General features: G+C 42.7%; 1 protein-coding gene across 4 annotated transcripts in view; it reads right to left on the reverse strand.

The window, feature by feature from the left end:
- Positions 1-24,952, reverse strand: part of DLGAP2 (DLG associated protein 2) — a 717,919-nt gene that overhangs the window by 612,828 nt on the left and 80,139 nt on the right. For 2 of the 4 annotated variants that reach the window (XM_060291520.1, XM_060291517.1), the window contains exon 2: positions 12,598-12,699. The exons of the other annotated variants lie outside the window; for them this stretch is intronic. In XM_060291520.1, the coding sequence (XP_060147503.1) occupies positions 12,598-12,612 (15 nt within the window). In that variant the 5' untranslated portion in view covers positions 12,613-12,699. The remainder of the gene's footprint in view (positions 1-12,597; positions 12,700-24,952) is intronic. 4 annotated transcript variants of the gene reach the window in all.

Consider the following 24,952-nt stretch of genomic DNA (forward strand, 5'->3'; position numbering starts at 1 on the left):
ATGGAGCCCACCCACCCCATGGAGCCCACACGCGGCCATGAACATGCGGCCATGAACGCACGGCTGGCTGGACCTGGCCCGCAGGCCAGAGTCTGCAGCCCCAGATGTAAGAACACACGGAACAAACCCAAAATGGCTTCTACCTGACAAACCTCCACCTACTCACAGGCCTTTCTTCTCCAGACAGAACGCATGTCAGCTGCTCTCCACGGAACAGCCCCAGGCCCGTCCTGGCCACTCCTCCCTGGACGCACAGCAGGCCCTGGGATGGATGCGTCCCCTGCGCCCTCCCCTGGTCTCCCCTCTCTGGGGCCTCCCGCAAGGGAAGCTCATCCGTCTCCAAATATATTCTTAGTAAACAACCATCTTCAGCTCTAAAAAGAAACGAGCCTTCAAGCCATGGAAAGAGGAGGAACCTCCAATGCATATGACTGAGCGAACGCAGCCAGTCTGAAAAGACTACAGACTGTGTGAATCCAACTCCATGACAGTCTGCAAAAGGCACAGTGATGGGGACAGTAAAAAGATCAGGGGTTGTCAAAGGGAGGGCTGAGCAGACAGGGCACAGGGGATTTTAGGGCAGTGAAACTACTCTGTTCAAGACCGTAATGGTGACTTCACGTCATCATAAATTTGTCCAAAACCAAAGAATATACAAACACCAAGAGTGAACCCCAAGGTAAACCATGGACTCTGGGTGATGGTTACGTGTCAGTGTAGGTTCATCAATTGTAACCAATGCACCGTCCGGTGGGGATGGTGACGATGGCGGGGGCAGAAGTCCATGGGAAACCTCTGTACCTTCCTCTGAATTTTGTTGTGAACCTAAAGCTGCTTTTAAAAATTGTCTTTTTCTAACAAGTCAACCTTCTAACGTATTTCCAGCTCTAGTGACATATCAACCTCACCAAACAAACATGTTAACCTGCCCAGCCCCCCGCCAAAGATCGACCAAGTCAATCCCACATTTCCATCTTCCTCTCCCAGCCTCAAAACCGGCTCGCCCACTGCACCACCCCAAGGTCTTCCCAGCTCTGTCTGCAGGTCCACACATCCACACCGAGCTGCAGGCAAGACACTGTTAACATCTGCTCAGTGCAGACTTCCTACCCAAACTCTCCTTAAAATTTCTAACCACCTACACCCCAGCATATGTATTTATTTATTTAAACGGCAATTCACCATGAACGGCTGTACAAGTAGAAACATCACAGTTAAAATTCTGAGTGGCGTGAGCTCTGAGATGACATGCCTCTGGGAAGAAGAATCGTCCTTGTGGAGGAGAGGACAGGGACCCACACGTCAGCAGTTTTACAGGAAAGCAGGGCAACAAAGCCCATCACTCTGTCTGCCTCAAACCAGCTGCATCCAGGCCTTGTGCTTTGAGCTCTGGTTCCCCCAGTGAGTGCCTGCAGGACACACAGGTCTAAATTTAAGAAAGAGAAAAGGTTCTTCAGGACCACACAGCTGCTGTGTTACTGTGATGTCCTGCTGTCACAGATGGCTCTTCAAGTCCAGGCGCTTATTTGTTACGTAAGGACAGGTCCGTCACCCACCCAGAGACAGTCTTCAGAGGAAGGAAGTGTTCTCGGATCAGAACCCAAGGTCTCAAACATGACCAGAAAGACCCGTGTTCAACCCTGAGATAAATGCATAAGTGTCAGAGCCTCGGGACCAACTGACCTAACCCGAGAGTGTCCACGAATCCAAGGGCCCGGCCGACATGGGAGGAAGGTTTACATGTGAGGCTGGAAATAGCCCCAAACATAAAGAGACCTATGATTTCATTATTCTAAGTATTTCAAGAATTTGGACACTCAGCCTAACATTGAGAAGAGAATGATATTCCAGGTTCATACCTGAAGTTCATAAAGTGTTCTGAGCACGTCTAAGATCTCAAACGCAGACACACAGACAAACACACATATACACACATGCACAGACACACACAGAGATGCCCAGTCAGACATACACACACAGACACACACACAGACACTGACACACACAGAGACGCCGAGGCGCGCACGCGCGCGCGCACACACACACAAAGACACACACATACCCAGATACACACACCCAGACACATACACATACAGACACTCCCAGACATGCAGACATAGAGACACACACCCAGACACACACACACGCATAGACACACACACATACACACACGTGACACTTAACAGGACAAGGACAGTCCTACTTGAGTTAATCAAGTCTCAGTCCTGAAAGTATTTAATTTACATGAAATAAGTTTTTGAGAAATAAAACAGAGCACATTTGGGAAGAATCTACCAATAAAACCGTCAGGAGAACCGTTGCATTCTAAACCACGCTGGTGGGAGAATCAGACAACGACAAGGATGTGACCCAAAAGCTGTATCTCTAAGCAGCTCTTCTTTTTTCACACTGATTCCCTAGAGGAAGGCAGCTATTTTTAAGGCAAAAAGATCCAACCGCTTTAAAGAAACACAAATTAAAATGCAGAGAAGTGTGAACTGCAATGAAATTTACAGTTGTTTTAACTAGAAGAAATCACTCTTCCCATTCAACAAAAACGTCCTGAATAATAGTTCAAGGCCCTAAGAAAAGGCAAGGAAGCCGTCCTCAGCCCGTGTCTGCTCAGGATCTGTTGGATGCCCTACGACGATGGTGCACAGCGCCGCCGGCACTCACACGTTTCACTTCAAAGCCCACAAATGAAAGCGGTGTATCCGGGCACACCTCTAAACCCAGCCACGAGGCCTGTGAATTCCTAACGCGCCACCATCCACCAGCCCGCGTCCTGCACACGTGCAGCCTGACGCCGACCTCCAGGCAGGGGCTTGTCTCTGTGGGGCAGGCTCACAGGATGATGAAACGTAATTACATCCCAGACAGTTCTTAGCATATTCACCAAGTAATTCAACCTGGGTTTCCCTGTTCCCAGTAACAAATCCTGTGCTTGGTTAGTTCATGTTTATTTAGGGCAACATCTTAACTACGTTTATATGCGTCACCTAAGAGGAAAAGTCCACTGCACTGGTGGTGAAATCACAAATCCAGGTCCGGCTGAGGGACCGTCAGCCCCAGTAAATAATTTTTTCCAGTACTTTGAAAATGGTAAAGGAGCTCATCTTACCTGTTATGCTCTGAAATATAGATAAAAGATGAAAAACTTACTTTGCAACTATTTTTCCAGGAAACGTAGAAATTTTGTTCAAATTCATGGTAAAGATAAAATCTCTAAAGAGGAACGCTAAATCCAAATTTATAAGATATTAGAAATAAATGTGGCAGCAGAACGATGGCGCCAGAGATGTCCACGTCCTACTCCCCAGGACTTGTGAGCACTCCCCGGCATGGAAAAGGCACTTTGCAGATGGGATTAGGTCCAGGATCCTGGGATGAGAAGATAATCCCACATAATCAAATATGTCCGTAAAAAGCAGAGAACAGAGAGGGACCCTCAGAGAGACTTCCCTATGTTGCTGGATTTGAGAGCAGGGTGGAGGCAAGAACCGGGACCCGCACAGCACTTCTGGAAACTGGAAAAGCTTCAGAGGACCCACCCTGCGGACGCCTTGATTTCCGCCCAGTGAGACGGTGCCGGATTCCCGACCTACAGAGCTCTATGACGATCAATATATATTGTTTAAGCCAACAAGTTTGAGGTGATCTGTTACAAAGAAAAATCTGAATTCTCTCAGGATAAGCGCACTACGCTGACCCCAAAATTCCACGGATAACTGAGCAGTCACTGCTACCTGACATGTCTCTCACATATCTGCACAAATTACACGAGTACCATCAGAAAGAATAAAACGCCCTAGGAACATAGTAGGAAGAACTAGCTAACAGGCTGTCTGATCCCCAGTCCTACTCCTGGAATGACACGTGCCCTCAGAATGCTTACTGGGTTTGTGGCTGTGTCTTCATAATCCTCAAAGCCAGATTAACCGCTAACGTGTGGCGTCAGAGGGAACAGGTGTCCTGAAGATGGCATTTCATCACAAGGAACGGACTCAGGCCTGGGAGCCCCACCCCGCGGCACCCAGCCTGGGCCATTGCCTTCGTCCTAACGGACCCTACAGTGTTTTTCCCAAAGCATTTTGTTTAGGGATCATCAGTTCTTACACACACACACAGAGCTGTTATTACCCCAACAGGCATTTTAAAAAGAAAAGAAAAAAAAAGCTTCAACGTAAACTTTTATGAAAAGAAATCGGTGGAAAAGAAGAGTGACCCCAATTAGCATTTTCCCAAAATACAGAGATAATCCAATATTGGAACAGGTAACAGCACCATTTCTCAGTAAATGATAGCACAACAGCTCATTGCCCTCTTAGTGGCGGAAATAAGTACAGCCTTTACTTTATACATAAACTACAATAAATCCAGAATTAGAGATTTGAAGGGAAAAATGAAATTAAAGTATTAAAGTAAAATAGAGCTGAATGTTTATGCAAAATCTGACAAAGGAAGGCTTTTTAAGCATGACACCAAAGTCAGAAATCATAAAGGAATACATTCCTCCATGACTGTACGAAAGTTTACTTCTTGCATAAAAAATTGTAAAGTTGACCATCAACAGACAATTGGTACATATATACGACAGAATACCACACAGCCATAAAAAAGAATGAAATAGTGCCATTTGCAGCAACATGGATGGACTGGACCTAGAGATTGTCATACTAAGTGAAGTAAGTCAGACAGAGAAAGACAAATACCACAGGATTATCACTTATATGTAGAATCTAAAAAGTAATACAAATAAATCTATATACAGAACAGAAATAGACTCACAGACACAGAAAACAAACTTGCGGTTACCAAAGGGGAAAAAGGAGGGGAGAGGGATAAATTAGGAATTTGGGATTAACACATGCATGCTACTATATATAAAATAGATAAACAACAAGGATTTACTGTATAGCACAGGGAACTATATTCAATATTTTGTAACTGCCTATAATGGAAAATAATCTGAAAAATATATATATACATATATATATAAAAAACTGAATCACTTTACTGTACACCTGAAATTAACACAATATTGTAACTCGACTATACATCAATTAAAAATTATAAAATTGAAACTGAAATGGCAATCTGAGAAGAAAAAATATTTGGATCATAAATATATGAAAAGAGTTAAAAGACCCAACCATGCAATTCACACACACAAAAGAGGAAAAAGCATATTCAACAGAACCACTAACCTAAGTAATAAATTAAATCGCCCATTACGTGTCACCTGTCAAACCAGTAATTATAAACAGAATTTTAAAAGCAAATACTGTTAAGTGTGTAATCTTGGTGGGAAGGCAAACAGGTGCATTTTTCTGTATTGAAATACACACTGAAAATTTTTTAAATCTTCATACCTTTTGAAACGTTTTAACGCCAAAAATGTATTCTAAGGAAATAATAAAGTAACTAAATAGAGGTAATTCGTCCAAGCTGTATTCATATTACGAGAGAATTGGACATCATTGTCAACCTGAGAGGCTGGCTACATCAACTGAGGTGTACCAACCTAACAGTATTCATCTGTGGATAAAAACATTTTAACAGCTACGAAGTACACCACTATATGAGCAGACCTCAGTGGGCATAACCAGCCCACCCAGTTGACAATGATGTATACAACGGAATATTACTCGGCCACGAAAAAGAAGGAAATCCTGCCATTTACAACAGTATGGATGGACCTCAAGGTATTATGCTAAGTGAAATAAGCCAGAGAAAGACAAATACCATATGATCTCACTTATATGTGGAATGTAAAAAACAAAACAAATGAGCAAACATAAAACAGAAACAGTCATAGATACAGAGAACAAACTGGTGGTTGCCAGAGGGGAGAAGGATGGGAGGATGGACAACATAGGTGAAGGGGATTAAAAGACACAAACTTCCAGTTATAAAATAAATAAGTCACAGGGATGTGAGGTACAGCATAGGGAATATCGTCAATTATATTGTAACAACTTTGTGTGGTGACAGATGGTCATTGGTCTTATCATGATGATAATTTCATGATGTGTAACAATATTAAATCACTATGTTGTACACCTGAAACTAATATAATATTGTATGTTCATTATAACTCAATAAAAATAAATATTTTAAAATATTTTTATGAACAAGAAGAGTTGCCATAATATACTGTATTAATTTGTTAAAACATCTGTTATTGAAACAATTGGTATAATCATTTTATTAATATATCTTGTGGAGATATATATATAGAGAGACAGAGAGAGACATAAAAATACATGGAAAGTAAACCAGGACAACAATGACCATCTCTGACCCAGCAATCCCACTCCTGGGCATAAACCCAGAGAAAACCATAATTCGAAAAGACATATGCACCCCAATGTTCACTGTAGCACTATTTACAGTAGCCAGGACATGGAAGCAACCTAAATGTCCATCAACAGAGGAATAGATAAAGAAGATGTGGTATATATATATATATATATATATATACACACACACACAATGGAATATTACTCAGCCATAAAAAAGAACAAACTAATGCCATTTGCAGCAACATGGATGGACCTAGAGATTGTTATACTGAGTGAAGTGAATCAGACAGAGAAAGATAAATATCATATGATATCACTTACATGTGGAATCTAAAAAAAAGGGTACAAATTAATTTATTTACAAGACAGAAACAGAGTTACAGATGCATAAAACAAACCTATGGTTACCAGGGGGTAAGGGGCGGGGAGGGATAAATTGGGAAGTTGGGATTGAGATAACACACACTACGATATATAAAAAATAGGTAACTAATAAGGACCTACTGTGTAGCACAGGGACCTCTACTCAGTACTCTGTAATAGCCTATATGGGAAAAGAATCTAAAAAAGAGTGGATATATGTGTATGTATAACTGATTCACTTTGCTGTACACCCGAAACTAACACAACATTGTAAATCAACTATACTCCAATAAAAATTTAAAAAAAAACAATGACCATCTCTGAATCTTGTTTTGTTTATGCTAATCTCTTCAAGGTAAGATATAGTGCTTATATGATTTTTAAAAGAAGAGACAACTAACTTAACACAATTTACAATTACAGTGTTCACAATTTCTACAAGTAAGTCTCTGAACTAGCCAGAGAGAAGGTACTTTCACAAAGAATTTGTGTAATTTATTTTTAATATAAATTTACTTGCTGCTAAAACAGTTAAAATTATTTAGTTATAAAGGCAATGGATATTAGCCATCCTATGCCCAGGAGTCCTTGTAGGTAAGTGTGATCTTCCTGCAGATGTGAGGAGATCCAGGGCTCATGAGCATGGCCCCTCACTCACTCACGGGTGGTGGTGAAAGGAGACTGCAACGAGCCTGGCCACAGTCAAGGAAGGTTACTGACGCATCTGAGTGAGAGCCTGGGTCCCTACCGCCAAGCAAATGCTGGTTAACCTTACACATTCTGCCTCTATTTCATTCTGTAACATTAGAAACTGAATTCTCCACCAACACAACGGGTGACACCAGAGCCCTCCTGGCCTTCCTGCTGATAAAGGAGAAACGGAAGAACCCACTACTAGGTTTAGCCCCGTAAATAACCAACCCAAAGTGGACTCATGCATTTAATAAGGGAAAAAATTAGGTTTGTCAAAGTAAACACATTGTAAGAAATCAGGGGGCGTTCTAAAACCCTAACTAAAAACCAATGACTCTTTGCCCCCTGAAAATGAATAACATTTTAATAGACGGCTGCCTCTGGAAGCATAAGTCGATCATATATAGACGTTTAGGATCATAAATGGGTCCTATTTTGTTTCTCTTTCTCCATAACATTTGTCTCTGAGAAACACAGATCTATTTGTAGTTACCCCGAGGAAAGTGAATTTTCTTCTGCAAAATAAATTAAGTTTCTGAATTCATAATTATTGTGGCTTGACCTGGAACCAGGGCTAAGAACGCTTTCTATAATTTCTCTCACTTTAAATGAAACAAAATATCAAAGTGCAGCCTGATTGTTTCCTTGTCAGAACACAACAGAAATATAAATACTGTGCTAAACTCGGTGTGAGGGATGCAGTCACAGGAATTACCATGCATGTCATTACTTACGCTGAACCACTGTATCCATGAAACGATAGCCATTTGAATAATTCCAGTAGATTGTTTCAAAAACAGTTTACTGTCATCCCAAAATGTGCGTTTTAAATTTGCATGCAAACCCGCTCCATTCAATGTTCCTAAGAGCCCCCATGCAAAATTCTAACATTGAAGAGAAATGGTTCTATATCAAGATGATATGATCCCCGTATCTTTCTTATTCAGACTCTTGAAGATACCTAAGTACCATAGGTTAGACCATAAAAGTTAAGCAGGGTTTCTCAGCCTTGCCTCGTGACATTTGCACCAGATCATTCTCTGTTGGGGGGCATTGCAGGACGGTTCACATCATCGTGGCCTCAACCCCCTAGATGTCAGTAGCGCCCTCCCCCCAGCTGTGAAAACCAAAAATCTCTCTGGACATTGCCAATATCCCATGGGGGCAAAAGTGCCCCGTTTGAAAACCACAGATATAAAGGGAGACAGAGGACCCCCAAGGCCTGGAAGGGGAAATTATCACCAACTTGACGCCAATAAGCCTGAAAACCTCAGGTGCTTCTCAGCAGGGCTGGGGGCTGACCTCAGCCCCTGGGGGCATCTGGCAATGTCCGGAGCCGTGTTTGGTGCTCACAGTCAGGGGGAGGGTCCTGGCATCAGTGGGTGGGAATGTGGAATGCTGCCCTCGTCCTTCCACACCCATGACAGCCCACCACAGAGAATTCTCCGCTCCAAAATGTCAATAATAGTAATGAGTGTCTTTTAAACATTATCCCTACATTTCCATGAATTTCCACAGTTAAAGTTCTACCCAAAGGCAGAATCTGACAAAACTGCCCTTTTCAGCAACTCTGCCTGTAAACTGAAGGCAAGGCAGCTGCCGTGCCGGGGCGCTGGCGGGTGGGTATGGGGAGGTGCAGAGGGGGCGTCACAGGCCACTCTGGGGTTATCCGGGGCAGCAGGTGCCATGGAGGCTCCTCACGGGCCAGCTTTGCTGGCAGCTTCCGGAAGTTGTCCCGAGAAGCCCGTTCCTCCAAGATTCAGTGTCTGCCGTGGACCAGGAGCCACACGTGGTCCCCTCCTCCCGTGGCCACAACACAGGCTCCTGGAAGCGTGGAGGCTGTCAGGGAGGCCCTGATTCCCGTCCCCAGGACTCTCTGGTCTGCCCTGTTAGGCGTCTTGGTCCCCAGGGAAGGACAGTCCAGCAGGGAGTGAGTTATCCATGGAAACACAGGGATGCCCTGTGGAGTGAGTTATCCATGGAAACACAGAGATGCCCTGTGGACTGGATCTGGAGGGGGAGTTAGGAGCCGCTCAGGCTGCTGGACCGACAGGTGGCAAGGGCATCAGTGGACCCACAGTATTAGGACGCAGCGGAGCTTCTGCTCCGAGCAAGGGCAGAGGGTCAGACCAGGGGTTCCTCTGAATCCCTCACTGGCACCACCACATCCCCTGCAAAAGCTCACGGGAGCCTGCAGAGACTCCCGCAGGTAGGACCACCAGGAACTCAGGCATCTGAGGCATGAAGCACACTCACTCACCCTCACCCGCAAAGTCAAGGACTCAGACTAGCAGAGCCACTGGCCGGGGCCAAGGGGACGTGGAGTGGGCAGGGGAGACGGGAGTTACCCTCACCCCCGTAGTTCTTCTTCGCTGTGTCACGTATACATCTATAATGAAACTAAAGCAACCTGAACAACCTGTAACCTAGTTTCCGAAAGGCTGTGTTGGCTGTAGTTAGTACACAGGGCCCAGAAACCAGGAAGGGGTCAGGTGGAACTCAGTGAACTTTGTTCCCAGACCCTGACTAGGAGTTAGACTGTGCGATGAGTGGGGTAAAAGTAAGCGTGTTTGCATTTTATACGGGACGGAGGCATTTACAACAGAGAGTGCTATTGGACAGCGTGGGGATGAAGAATGGGATCCACGGAGCAGACTCCAGCGGCGGCTCCCACGGGGCCGCCCAGCATCTCCAAATAGGCTCCCTGCACCTCTGTCACTTTCCCTCGCTGGGATCGACCCCTTCCCAAACGGCAACATGAGCACAAACATCAACAACAACAACAAAGGCGTTTTCCAGCCTTCCTGGCGGCCAGACGCAGGCAAGGCCCCCGGGTCTGGCCCCCGACCTTCCCTGCGTGGGAGCAGGTATCCCTGGAACAAGGCCTGTGCCCGGGTACCAGGGCATCTCCTCATCATGCGGGGCCCTGCAGCGGGGCTGACAGCCTCGTACAGAACATCTCTATCCAGCCCCACCAAAAGGTCTGTGATGTGCCTAACATCTCTTCTTTGCAATTAAGAACCCTACCTAATTCCTGGAAAAAATATGCAGCTGTCTCTCGCTAGCTGCAGGGAGTTTGATTAAAGAGCTGATAAGAGCACCGAAGAGACATCATGCCTTGTCTTTGCTGAACCAGAGGGGGAAGCAGTTTTTTGAAAAGAGAGAAGAAAAGGCTTGGTCTCCACCCCAATGTTCATTGCAGCACTATTTACAATACCCAGGTCTTGGAAGCAACCCAAATGTCCATCAATAAATGGATAAAGAAGATGTGGTACATATATGCAATGGTATATTACCCAGTCATAAAAAGGAACAGAATTGGGTCACTTGTAGAGATGTGGATGGACCTAGAGACTGTCATACAGAGTGAAGTAGGTCAGAAAGAGAAAAACAAATATCATGTATTAATGCATATATGTGGAATCTAGAAAAATGGTAGAGTTGAACTGGTTTGCAAGGCAGAAGTGGAGACACAGATGTAGAGAACAAACGTATGGACACCAAGGGGGGAAAGCGGGGTGGTGGTAGTGGGATGAATTGGGAGATTGGGATTGACATATACACACTAATACATATAAAATAGATAACTAATAAGAACCTGCTATGGGCTTCCCTGGTGGCGCTGTGGTTGAGAGTCCGCCTGCCGATGCAGGGGACACGGGTTCATGCCCCGGTCCGGGAAGATCCCACATGCCGTGGAGCGGCTGGGCCCGTGAGCCATGGCCGCTGAGCCTGCGCATCTGGAGCCTGTGCTCCACAACGGGAGAGCCCACAACAGTGAGAGGCCCGCGTACCGCAAAAAAAAAATAAAATAAATAAAAAAAATAAAAAAGAACCTGCTGTATAAGAACAGAGAACTCCACTTTGCTGTACAGTATAAACTAACACAACATTGTAAAACAACTCCACCACAATAATAAAATAAATAAATAAATAAAAAGGAAAGAAAAGGCTTGGTCTCCTCAAGGCTCTTCCACAAAACTCCCACCAAAAAATGACTGTGTTCCGGGCTATGGAGACTGACACCCCACATCAACATCTTTTTCTGAGAGCATCAAGAAGGTAAAAGAAGGTCTTAGGACACGGAGGTGCAGACATGTGAGGTGGCGCCAGGTGAGATGCACGAGGGGTAGAAGAGGAGGGAGGAAGGTCATCAGGGAGCCAGTGACAAGGGTCCACCTGAAATTTCAACATCGTTCATGCCTTAAATCTCTCCTGGAGTAAGAAATAAGATAGACTACAAATTGCCGCCTCTTCCTTTGAAAAACCAATGAAAGCCTCTATCTATAAAGGCTTCACTGATTATTTTATTCATTGGCATCAGGGGAAGTAAAAGGTCACACCTCTGCTCTCAAATACACTCCAAATGTGAGTGCAGATGGCTGAGTGGGCTGCGGCCCTCTGGGGGTTTCCTGAGAACACGCTGCCGCCCCAGGTGTTTTAGAAACGAACAGCAGTCAGATTGCCCCTGAAGGGACATCTGTGCCCCGTCTCACTCGCCATCAGTGAGTCTCAGACACACACGCAGAGCCACCGCCACAAACTCGTGGAAGCCCTTTATAAGCCTGGTAAGGTCATTCGACGTACCTGGAGAAGCCCCATTCCGGGTGTGAGGTTTCACCGCGGTCACGCCCACGTGTGCCCGCAGAGCCCCTCCTCCCAGCACACATGTGACAGCACATGTGACATGTGACGCCAGCAGGACCAGAACCCAGACCTCATCTCACGCTCGCTCCCTGGATCTCCAGTGGCCCCTCCCCTCCTTCCCAACCACTACACACAAGCACCGCATTTCTGAGCCGCTTACAGACACGCCTCCATCTGAGCAGTAAAGTCCTCTGCTAGAAACTGCGAGACTGCCCCCTGGGTATTTACCCACCTCCACCACCTCCATCACCTGCATCACCTCCATCATTGCATCACCTTCATCACCTGCATCACCTCCATTACCTGCATCACCTCCATCACTGCATCATCTTCATCACCTGCATCACCTCCATTACCTGCATCACCTCCATCACTACATCACCTCCATCACTGCATCACCTCCATTACCTGCATCACCTCCATTACCTGCATCACCTCTATCACCTCCATTACCTGCATCACCTCCATCACTACATCACCTCCCATCACTGCATCACCTCCCATCACCTGCATCACCTCCATCAACACTACTACCAGCACCTCCCGCCGTGTGGACATGGCCCAGAGGATGAAAGGGGTCACACGGTACCTGAGCAGTCCCCATGGTGGCGGAGCCGGTGCGGGCCGGGTGTTCACGGGCAGCTGCTGGGAAACCGGGCTGCTACGGCCGGGCCTCAGATGGTGGGAAGGCCTATGATGAGGAATGGATAGAAATGGGGAAAACATGATAAAAAAGGGTAAACAACCTCCCCCATGGAAAAAGAAACATATGGAATGTACATTAAAAAAATGACACTGAGCAATAATTAAATCAATCTAGAACAGCAATATGGCAAGAATGAAATAGGCAGAGACGCTGTACATAAAAAATAACACCAGGTATTTTTAAATAAGACCGTGGAGCCGAGAACCCTGTAGGCACCTACATCACGTGGGCATTATGCAAGTATTTCGATTTTCAAGCTGGATTTGAGGTTATGATAGACAGATTTCCCAACTTCAAAATATTCACCCAAAGAGAAATAACAAAACCATACTTTAAATTAGGGGTGATGATTCCGCATATAACTTGAGGATGGAAGCGATATTTGTGAACTTAGACTGGTTCTGCAAAGAGCCAGGCAGGTTCCAAGAAACAAAAGAACAGTCCCAGGGAATATTAATAATCGATCATTTTCTTTCCACGAAAAAAAAGTGCTATCCCCAGATAAACCCAAACACAGCATTTTTTTAAAAGAGGTGCTAGTTCATATACCTTGATAAATTATAAAGCCTCTGCCCTTTTTTCATCGCATACTGATACACGAAATCACTGTTTCCCCCAAAATGAACCAGATGAAAGAGGAACATGCATTTTTTTGAGAAGACTTGTTTATAACATCACACTGGAAAGTGTGCTGTGCTTTATTCATACTGAGCTTGTAGGAACACAAACGCTCACCCACAAAACACTTCACATGGCCCTGAAACACCGTGGTCACATCAGATTAATTTCCACGAATCCCGAAGAGCTGCATGCTGTACCCCATCTTCTGAAAATCCTGTTTTGTCAGCAAAAGCTCTGACCAACCACCAGTCTGATCACATGCTACTAAACGTCATGTACTTACTTTCAAAGGTACGATCCTAAAAAGTTGAGAAAATGAGCCATTTCTTACTGTAGCAAGCACCTGCCACAAGCACTGATTACAATACACAAACTGGATATCCACCCTTGGTCTCCGGTAACCAGTTAACACACATGTGTTGTGACTATCAATCTAAACTGTATATTAGTTCCAAGTTATTGAAGGTTAAAATGCCCGACCCTCCCAGAATTGACATCCGGCTCATCTGCTGGACTAATTCACTTACTGTATCACCAAGATCTCTCCATGTCAGCACACAGTTAGGCACGCCTCCTTTTAATGAACTTTACTGCATTTCACAGATACTGTGATTTTTACAAACTGAAGGTCTGTAACAACCCTGCATAAAGCAAGTCTGTTGTGTCATTTTTCCAACAGCCTTTACTTGCTTCATGTGTCTGTGTCACATTTTGGTAACTCTCACTATTTCAAACTTTTTCATTAGTATTGTATTTGTTATGGTGATCTGTGATCGGTGATCTTTGATGTTACTATTGTAACTGTTTTGGGCATCACGAACCTCGCCCGTGTAAGACGGGAACTGAATCGTTAAACGTTGTGTGTGTTCTGATTGCTCCACCAGCCATTCCCCATCTCTCCCTCTCCTCAGCCTCCCTGAGATACAACAGTATCGAAACTAAGCCAGATAATAACCCTACAAGGGCTTCTAAGTGTTCAAGTGAAAGGAAGAGGTGCACGTCTCTCACTTTAAGTCAAAAGCTAGAAATGATTAAGCGTAGTGAGGAAGGCATGTCAAAAGCTGAGACAGGCTGAAAGCTGGGCCTCTTGCACCCGTCAGCCAAGTTGTGAGTGCAAAGGAAAAGTTCTTGAAGGAAATTGAAAGTGCTCCTCCAGTGAACACACAAATGATAAGAAAGCAAAACAGGGCTTCCCTGGTGGCGCAGTGGTTGAGGGTCCGCCTGCCGATGCAGGGGACGCGGGTTCGTGCCCCAGTCCGGGAGGATCCCACATGCCGCGGAGCGGCTGGGCCCGTGAGCCATGGCCGCTGAGCCTGCGCATCCGGAGCCTGTGCTCCGCAACGGGAGAGGCCACAACAATGAGAAGCCCACATACCGCAAAAAAAAAAAAAAAAGAAAGCAAAACAGCCTTATTGCTGATTTGGAGAACGTTTCAGTGTCTGGTTAGAAGATCAAATCAGCCACAACACTCCCCTAAGCCAAAGCCTCATCCAGATCAAGGCCCCAACTCTCTTCAATTCTGTGAAGGCTGAGAGAGACGAGGAAGCCGCAGAAGAAAAGTCTGAAGCTAGCAGAGGTTGGTTCATGAGGTTTAAGGAAAGAAGCCGTCTGTATGACATAACAGTATAAGGTGAAGCAGTAGGTGCCGATGTAGAAGCTGCAGCAAGTCATCCAGAAGACCTAGCTAAGATAATTAGTGATTTTCAGTGTGGATGAAACAGGCTTCTCTTGGAAGAATATACCATCTAGGACTTTCATAGCGAGAGAGGAGAAGTCAATGCCCGGCTTCAAAGCCTCAAAGGACAGACTGACCCTCTTGTTAGGGGCAAATGCAGCTGGTGACCTTAAGTGAAAGCCAACGATCATTTACCATTCCGAGACTCCTAGGGCTCTTAAAAATTATGCTAAATCTACTCTGCCTGTGCTGTATAAGTGGAACAACAAAGCCTGGATGACAGCACATCTGTTTATAACATGGTTTACTGAATATTTTCAGCCCACTATTGAGACCTACTGCTCAGAAAAAGATGCTTTCAAAATATTACTGCTCATTGACAAGGCACCTGGTCACCCAAGAGCTCTGATGGAGATGTGCAATGAGATTAATGCTTTCAGGCCTGCTAATGCAATCTCCATTCTGCAGCCCACAGATCAAGGAGTAATTCCTACTTTCAAGTCTTATTATTTAAGAAATATATTTCATAAGGCTGTAGCTACCAATAGCTACCATAGACAGTTATTCCTCTGATGGGTCTGGGCAATCGAATAAAGTCAATTGAAAACCTTCTGGAAAGGAGTCTCAATTCTGGGTGCCATTAAGAACATCCGTGGTTCATGGGAAGAGGTCAGCATATCAACATTGACAGGAGTTTGGAAGAAGTTGGTTCCATCCCTCAGGGATGACTTTCAGGGGTTCAAGGCTTCAGGGGAGGAAGGAACTGCAGATGTGGTGGAAACACAAGAGAACTAGAATCAGAAGCGGAGCTTGAAGATGTGACTGAATTGCTGCAATCTTGTGATGAAACTTGAAAAATGAGGAGTTGCTTCTTATGGATGAGCAAAGAAAGTAGCTTCTTGAGAGGGAATCTACTCCTGGTGAAGATGCTGTGAAGGTTGTTGAAATGACAACAGAGGATTTAGAATATTACAGAAACGATAAAGCAGCAGCAGCGTTTGAGAATATTGACTCTACATTTTTTTAATGTTGCTTTTTAAAAAATTCTTCTTCATATTCTTTTCCATTACCGTTTCTTACAGGATATTGAATGTAGTTCCCTGTGCTATACACTAGGACCTTGTTTATTGGCTGCAATTTTGAAAGAAGTTCTGTGGGTAAAATGCTATTAAACAGCATCACCTGCTACAGAGAAATCCTTCCTGAAAGGGTCAATCAGTGCAGCCAACTTCAGTGTTGTCTTAAGAAACTGCCACCCCAGCCTTCAGCAACCACCACCCCGATCCGTCAGCAGCCTCAACGTCAAGCCACGACCCTCCTCCAGCAAAAGATTACAATTCACTAAAGGCTCACATGATGGTTAGCGTTTCTTAGTAATAAAGTACTTTTTAATTAAGGTAAGTACATTGTTTTTTTTAGGCACAATGCTATTGCCCACTTAATAGACTACAGTATAGTGTGAGCATAACTTTTATATGCACTGGGAAACCAACAACTTTGCGTGACTTGCTTTATGGCGGTGGCCTGGACTGGAACCCACAGTATCTCAGAGCTGTGCCTGTACTTAATTATCTTTTTCTTGCCTTGAAGACTCACAACTGGCCCTACAAATCCCTTACTGTGACGCATTTGTGTTGTTTCCAATTTCCTCCAACTGGTAACAATTCCGTATATATTTTTGATTGCTCTCAGTGAGTTTATGCAGAATAGGTTTCTATGAGTAGAATTACTGGGTCAAAGGATATCCACATTATTAGCCCCAAATACTGCCCAAACATTTGTACCTATTTACCCATCACATAGTATCAATTTTGTTTGTTTTTGCCTCTGTTGAAAAGAAAGTTTCTCATTGTTTTCATTGAGTTTCAGGGCCTTTTAATATGACTATTGATCAAATGTATTTCTGTATAAGTTGTCTGTTCCATAGATTAGCCTACTTCTTTGGGGTGATAAATTTTTAATTACCAAACAAGTATCTCTTTATAAATTCCAGAATTTTATACTTCTGCTCTGTAGGTTACAAACGTTTTATTTCATTGTCATTCATGTGTTAACTTCATCAATGGTATCTTGCAACAATTTACATGGGTTTAACATTATTTATGTGTCCAAATATATCAATCCTTTCCTTAACCGTTTCTGTGATTAGAAAGATCTTCCCAATTCCACAATTTAAGAGATATTTTCTATTAACTTTTCTTTTAGCCCGTCTATAACTATTTTTAATGACTGGAACTTTTTAAAATGTATTTGAAACTTTTTTGAGTTGTGAAATAGAAATTAATTTTTTTCTCTCCAATGGCAACCAGTTACCACAACAAATTGGCCAAATAATCCATATTTTCTCCACCAACTTGAAAATGCCACTTAAATAGAGAAGTTTGTTCTGCAGATCTGTCTACCTTCTGTAGCATTAGAATGAGATTTTTCTCTCCAGTAGACCAGAACTCCCACCATTCAGATTTTTCTTTAAAACTCTTTTTTGGACAATCTTGTGAATTGATTCTTCTAGTTAATTTTATTATCCCTTAATTAACTCCTCTCTCCCCACCTTTATTGCCCTTCCAAACAGGATTCTGACTAACATTACAGCGTACGAGAGCACATGTATGTACACACATGCACACACATGCACACCTGAAGGGAAGTGATGTGTTTCAGTACTGAGTTTCCCACTACAGTGTCTCCCTATACCAAGCACTTGGTAATGTCTTATGTCCTTTCCAAGCATTTTATCACTTTTTCCCCTATAGCCCTCATCCATTCCTGTTTTATCCCAAGGTATTTGGTAGGGTTTGACGTTTTTGAGAGTGGACCTCAAAAACAAAATTATTTTATGGTGTGCACTATAAGGATTTTTATTTATTAGTTTTTTATGTGTCCTATATAATCAATGTTCCTACTGATCTAGCAGATTTTGGATAATATCTTCCATTTTTCACTGAAATTAAGTCTTGATTTCCAATATTTTATCTCCTTTATTTTCCCATATAACCTTAACTAGAGACCCCAGAATAATATGGACTAATAGTGATCATTCTGACATTGTTACTTTGTTCCATATTTTAGTATTTCCTCCATGACTACCATGCTTGCTGTGATTTCTGATTATATTCTTACCTCTGTTGAGAAAGGTTCCTGCCAATGCTCTTTCACTTAGAATTTATCATAAATGGCTACTGTATTGTTTCAAGGTCTTTCAGTATCTACTGATACAACTGTATGTATTTTTTCTTTTTTAACATGTTCATCTTATTCATTCCCACAATAGAGATTCTATTATTGAAATAATCTTAAATTTATGGAACAGAACCTACTTGGTCTTATTTAATATACAGTTAATTCAATGTGCTGTTTATGAAATTTACATTTACACTCTTAAGTGAAATTAGCCTTTTTCTGATCCATTACTACATTATGGGGTTATTCATTATAAATAAATTATTTATAATTCATTATAAAAGAGTGATGCTTATTTCTCTGAAATAGTTTAGATAACATAGAATTATCAATTCCAAAAAGTTTCTGTAGAATTTACCTATGAAACTGAGCCAGTGCCTTTCATAAAAGCACATTTATGAAAAAATTTTAATTTTCCCATGGCTACTGTTCCAGTCACATTTAATAACCTTTGTTGAGTCAACTTATGGCATTTATATTCACCAAGAAAACCAACAATTTCATCTTGATTTTCCAACTTCTCAGCAAAAATGTCTACAGATTATCATATGATTTTCTTTTAACTTTATTATTTGTGATTCTATCACATTTTCCATCTCGAATTCTTTATATTCTTGAATTTCCTCTTTATTTTCTTTATTAATCTTGCCCCAAGTTTATTCTCAGTACATTTTTTGCATGTTCTTGTAAACATCACAGAACTCTGTATTGTATTTAATCCAACCTGAGAGTCCATTTTTAATCTTTTTTTTTTTTTTTTTGGCCACGCCACACAGCTTGCGGGATCTCAGTTCCCCAACCAGGGATTGAACCCAGGCCACAGCAGTGAAAGCCCAGAATCCTAAGCACTAGGCCACCAGGAAACTCCCTGTTTTTAATGTTTGAGTTTTGCCCATTTACATTTATTGTGATTACTGATAAACTGGAACTTATTTTGTCCTGATAGTTCATGTTTAATTTAATGTTTTTCGTTGTACATTTCACTATCTTATATAGCAGAGGATATATACTATCTTACATCCCCAACCTTTTTGGCACCAGGGACCAGTTTCGTAGAAGACAATTTTTCCACAGCCGGGGTGGGGATGTGATGGTTTCCGGATGATTCAAGCACATTACATTTATTGTGCACTTTATTTCTATTATTATTACATTGTAATAGATAATGAAATAATTTTACAACTCACCATAATGCAGAATCAGTGGGGGCCCTGAGCTTGTTTTCCCTTGCCACTCACTGATAGGGTTTTGATATGAGTCTGCAAGCAATTGATTTATTATGGTCTCTGTGCAGTCAAACCTCTCTGCTAATGGTAATCTGTATTTGCAGCTGCTTCCCAGCACCAGCATCACTGCCTCAGCTCCACCTCAGATCATCAGGAATTAGATTCCCATAAGGAGCACGCAACCTAGATCTCTCGCATGTGCACTTCACAGCAGGGTTCGAGCTCCTGTGAGAATCTAATGCTGCTGCTGATCTGACAGGAGGTGGAGCTCAGGCGGTCATGTGAGTGATGGGGAGAGACTGTAAATACAGATGAAGCTTCGCTCGCTCACCTGCCGCTCCCCTCCTGCTGTGCAGCCCGGTTCCGCTACTGGTCCGTGGCCAGGGGGTTGGGGACCTCTGTTGTATAGGATTTTCATTGTACTTTCTTTGTACCTATATATTTTATTTCTCCCTTAAACGTTTTAACATATGCAATTATATATGTTTTTCTAGCAAAGCCATCAATTAACCAGTATCTCTAACATCCTCTTGAACAAAACAAGGACTTCAGCGCTACGCTCTCACTTTCCCAAGTGTAGACTTCCCTCCCCCATACCACATCTGCTCTGATATTACCGTTATGTGGATTCCAAGTATGGTTGCTTATCAAACAAAGAGAAAATGTATTCCTCATTCTAAAATCAATACTCATAAATGTGTCTTTGGTATTTTTGCTCACATCTTTCTGGGTTAATTTTTCCTCATCCTCAAAAACATGCTCCCGTTTTTCTTTCAACATGGTCTCTGTGGGGTCAAATGTCCAAGTCCTTGTATGTCTGAAAACATCTCTATTTCACCTTCAATATTGAATGACAGTTCGACTAAGTATAGAATTCAAGAAATTCAACAGATATCTCCAGGCACCTATTGTTCCTGTTGAGACATTTCTTGTCAATCAGTACGCAAGTTCTATTTCCTAGACCAAGTCTCTCAGGATCCTGTCTTGACTCTGGAGTGTGTCATGTTTCACAATGATGGTTTTTCTTTGCCTTTATTCCAGCCTCGCAGGTGGTTCCATTTTTCAATCTGAAGACCGTTTTCCTCCATTTGGGGAATTAACAGCCCTTTGATCACAAATACTGATTAACCACCTTTTTTTTTTATAATTCCCTTCTTTAGCATTTTTGCCTTTTGGATCCAAGTACTGCAACATTAACTGTGCTTCCTCATGTTCTCTCTTTACCTTTTTTGTGCTTAATTCTAGGGAATTCCTTCAGCTTGATCTTCTAGTGCACTGAATTGTTTTTCAGCTATGCTTGACCTGTGACTACTGAGTTTTCATCTCAAGGGCTATCATTGTTATAATATTTCTACTTGGTGCTTTTATATAATGACCCATTCTTGCTTTACAGGTGTTCCACATGGCATATTGGTTAAAAACACAGGATCTGAAGCAGAGGTTTGAACCCAGGAGCCTCTCTTTACCAGTAACACATCCTCTGCATGCCCGTCTCCTAATCGGTAGCTGCTGATAACAGGACTTACCCCATGAGGCAGTTATAAGGACTAAGTCCTTATTACTCATGTAAAGTCCTCAGAACTTCAACAGAAACATCTTAAGAGCTCAGCGATAACACAGGAGTGGTCTCTGGGGCCAGTAACGTACTTTGGCTGTATGAACCCATCCACCCTGCTTTTCACTGCCTCTACTGATTTTAAGGGGAAACGAAACTAAATTCTACTCTAAAATTCTTCCTTTTTCATGGCATCTGCTCCTGCTTTGCAGATGAAATGGGAAATCTCCCTTCAAAGACATATGAGGGCTTTTTCTAAGTTCTCTTCTGGTTTCTCCTTCAGGAGGTCACCATTTATAACTCAGTGTGTTTTGCCTGTCAAGTGACGATTGCCTTCAAATGGCCTAGATTTTACCATCTACTCACCCTCATCCTTCCACAGTCCAAGCAGCCTGAGTCCGGCTTCTGGGCTCCAGAAAGTGGACAGGCAGGCTGCCACTGAGAAGGATGACAGCCATCCCGAGACTGATTAGCTGGAAAAGTGTGGGCCCCACACTTGGTGAGGCAAGGAGGAGTCTCAGCGTCCCAGGCTCTTATGAGTGTTCACAGCTGGGGGTGTGAGAATGTGCCCCCCCCCAACCCACTGAGCCCGGGTTGCAGAGGGAAAATGTTCGGGTCGGCAGAGCAGGCCGCAAGGAAGATCCGATCAGCAGCATCTGTGGGCTTTTAGGCCCTAAACCTCCTGTAAACGACACCGTGTAATTTTCATATAAACTTAACTTTCCATTTTTATTCCTTGGTGCTAAAAGGAATAGGATTTAAGAAACGTAACACACACACGCACGCACGCTTCAAGAACGGAAAGCAGACCGTGGTTCATATTTATATTTTACAAAAAGTATTTTCCCTAATAGAAACAGATGAAATTATAGGAACCTACTTTCCAAATCACAAAATAACATTTTCTTAATTATATCATACGCACACAAGTATAAACATTATACCAAATATTCTCTACCTAATTTATGATATCCATAATTATTTCAACTGGCCATCCTAAAATGTCTCAGGTTTTTTTACCCTCTAAAAAGGAATATAAACCACTGTGCTATGCATGTGATAACAGGAACTGCAGATCATGTATGTTTGCTCTCTTGATACTTTAATAAGATGAGAAGGGGACTTCCCTGGTGTCCAGTGGGTAGGACTCTGCATTCCCAGTGCAGAGGGCCCAGGTTCCATCCCTGGTCATGGAACTAGATCCCACATGCATGCTGCAACTAAGAGTTCACATGCTGCAACTAAGAGTTCACATGCTGCAACAAGGATCCTGTGTGCCGCAACTAAGTCCGAGCACAGCCAAAATAAATAAATAAATTTTAAAATGATAATAATCAGATGAGAAAATGTAGAAATTTCAAGTTCTGTTTAGTTGGTTAAAAGGCAATCTTTTTTTTTTATTGGTGGCTTGTGGGATCTTAGTTCCCCCACCAGGGATTGAACCCGCTCCCCCTACAGTGGAAGGGCAGAGTGCTAACCACTGGACAACCAGGGAAGTCCCAAGGTAATCTTGATTCAAGATAGTACTGAAATAAGAATACCTTCTATGGTAGCTAAGAAGAGGTTATGGTAAAGCACAACCGAACACAGCAATGACACGTGTGTTCTACTTTTCTCATTTTGTCCCTGATACGATACACAGATATCAATCATTCCCCACTTGGTCCCTGCAGCCAAAGCCAACATCCTCCCCATTTTCCAACAAACTTGAATTAACTGCCTTCTCCATATCCACAGACAAGGGAAGAAAGCAGAGCCTGTTCCCAGAGATGTATTCTAAGTATCACAATGAGGCGAAAATAATTCACTCAATATATTATCATTTCTGAACAGAACTTATCATGTTTCGTCCAAGCATCACATCAGAGGCGAGTGCCCATGTTTAGGGAACGAGATCATCTATTAAAGCTTTAAGAAATAAACACGTCTCAATAGATGCAGAAAAAGCTTTGGACAAAATTCAACACCCATTTATGATAAAAACTCTCCAGAAAGTAGGCATAGAGGGAACCTACCTCAACATAATAAAGGCCATATATGACAAACCCACAGCCAACATCATTCTCAATGGTGAAAAACTGAAAGCATTTCCTCTAAGATCAGGAACAAGACAAGCATGTCCACTCTCGCCACTATTATTCAACATAGTTTTGTAAGTTTTAGCCACAGCAATCAGGGAAGAAAAAGAAATAAAAGGAATCCAAATCGGAAAAGAAGAAGTAAAGCTGTCACTTTCTAAAGATGACATGATACTATACATAGAGAATCCTAAAGATGCTACCAGAAAACTACTAGAGCTAATCAATGAATTTGGTAAGGTTGCAGGATACAAAATTAATGTACAGAAATCTCTTGCATTCTTATGCACTAATGATGAAAAATCTGAAAGGGAAATTAAGGAAACACTCCCATTTACCATTGCAACAAAAAGAATAAAATACCTAGGAATAAACCTACGTAAGGAGACAAAAGACCTGTATGCCGGAAACTATAAGACACTGATGAAAGAAATTAAAGACAATACAAACACATGGAGAGATATACCATGTCCTTGGATTGGAAGAATCAACACTGTGAAAATGACTATACTACCCAAAGCAATCTACAGATTCAGTGCAATCCCTATCAAACTACCAATGTCATTTTTCACAGAACTAGAACAAAAAATTTCACCATTTGTATGGAAACACAAAAGACCCCGAATAGCCAAAGCAATCTTGAGAAAGAAAAACAGAGCTGGAGGAATCAGGCTCCCAGACTTCAGATGATACTACTAAGCTACAGTAATCAAGACAGTATGGTGCTGGCACAAAAACAGAAATATAGATCAATGGAACAGGATAGAAAGCCCAGAGATAGACCCACACACCTATGGTCACCTTATCTTTGATAAAGGAGGCAAGAATATACAATGGAGAAAAGACAACCTCTTCACTAAGTGGTGCTGGGAAAACCGGACAGCTACATGTAAAAGAAAGAAATTAGAACACTCCATAACACCACACACAAAAATAAACTCAAAATGGATTAAAGACCTAAATGTAAGGCCAGACACTATAAAACTCTTAGACAAAAACATAGGCAGAACACTCTATGACATAAATCACAGCAAGAGCCTTTTTGACCCACCTCCTAGAGAAATGGAAACAAAAATAAACAAATGGGACCTAATGAACTTAAAATCTTTTGCATAGCAAAGGAAAACATAAACAAGATGAAAAGACAACCCTCAGAATGGGAGAAAATATTTGCAAATGAAGCAACTGACAAAGGATTCATCTCCAAAATTTACAAGCAGCTCATGCAGCTCAATACCAAAAAAAAAAAAACCCAATCCAAAAGTGGTCAGAAGACCTAAACAGACATTTCTCCAAAGAAGATATACGGATTACCAACAAACACATGAAAGGATGCTCAACATAACTAATCATTAGAGAAATGAAAATCAAATCTACAATGAGGTATCACCTCACACCAGTCAGAATGGCCATCATCAAAAAATCTACAAACAATAAATGCTGGAGAGTGTGTGGAGAAAAGGGAACCCTCTTGCACTGTTGGTGGGAAGGTAAATTGATACAGCCACTATGGAGAACAGTATGGAGGTTCCTTAAAAAACTACAAATAGGGTTTCCATGGTGGCGCAGTGGTTGAGAGTCCGCCTGCCGATGCAGGGGACACGGGTTCGTGCCCCGGTCCGGGAGGATCCCACATTTCGCGGCGCGGCTGGGCCCGTGAGCCATGGCCACTGAGCCTGCGCGTCCGGAGCCTGTGCTCTGCAACGGGAGAGGCCACGACAGTGAGAGGCCCGCATACCACACACACAAAAAAAAAAATCAAAAAACTACAAATAGAACTACCATATGACCCAGCAATCCCACTACTGGGCATATACCTTGAGAAAACCATAATTCAAAAAGAGTCATGTACCACAATGCTCATTGCAGGACTACTTACAATAGCCAGGACATGGACGCAACC

Source organism: Globicephala melas, chromosome 21 (assembly GCF_963455315.2).
Source record: "Globicephala melas chromosome 21, mGloMel1.2, whole genome shotgun sequence".
Taxonomy (NCBI): Eukaryota; Metazoa; Chordata; class Mammalia; order Artiodactyla; family Delphinidae; genus Globicephala; species Globicephala melas.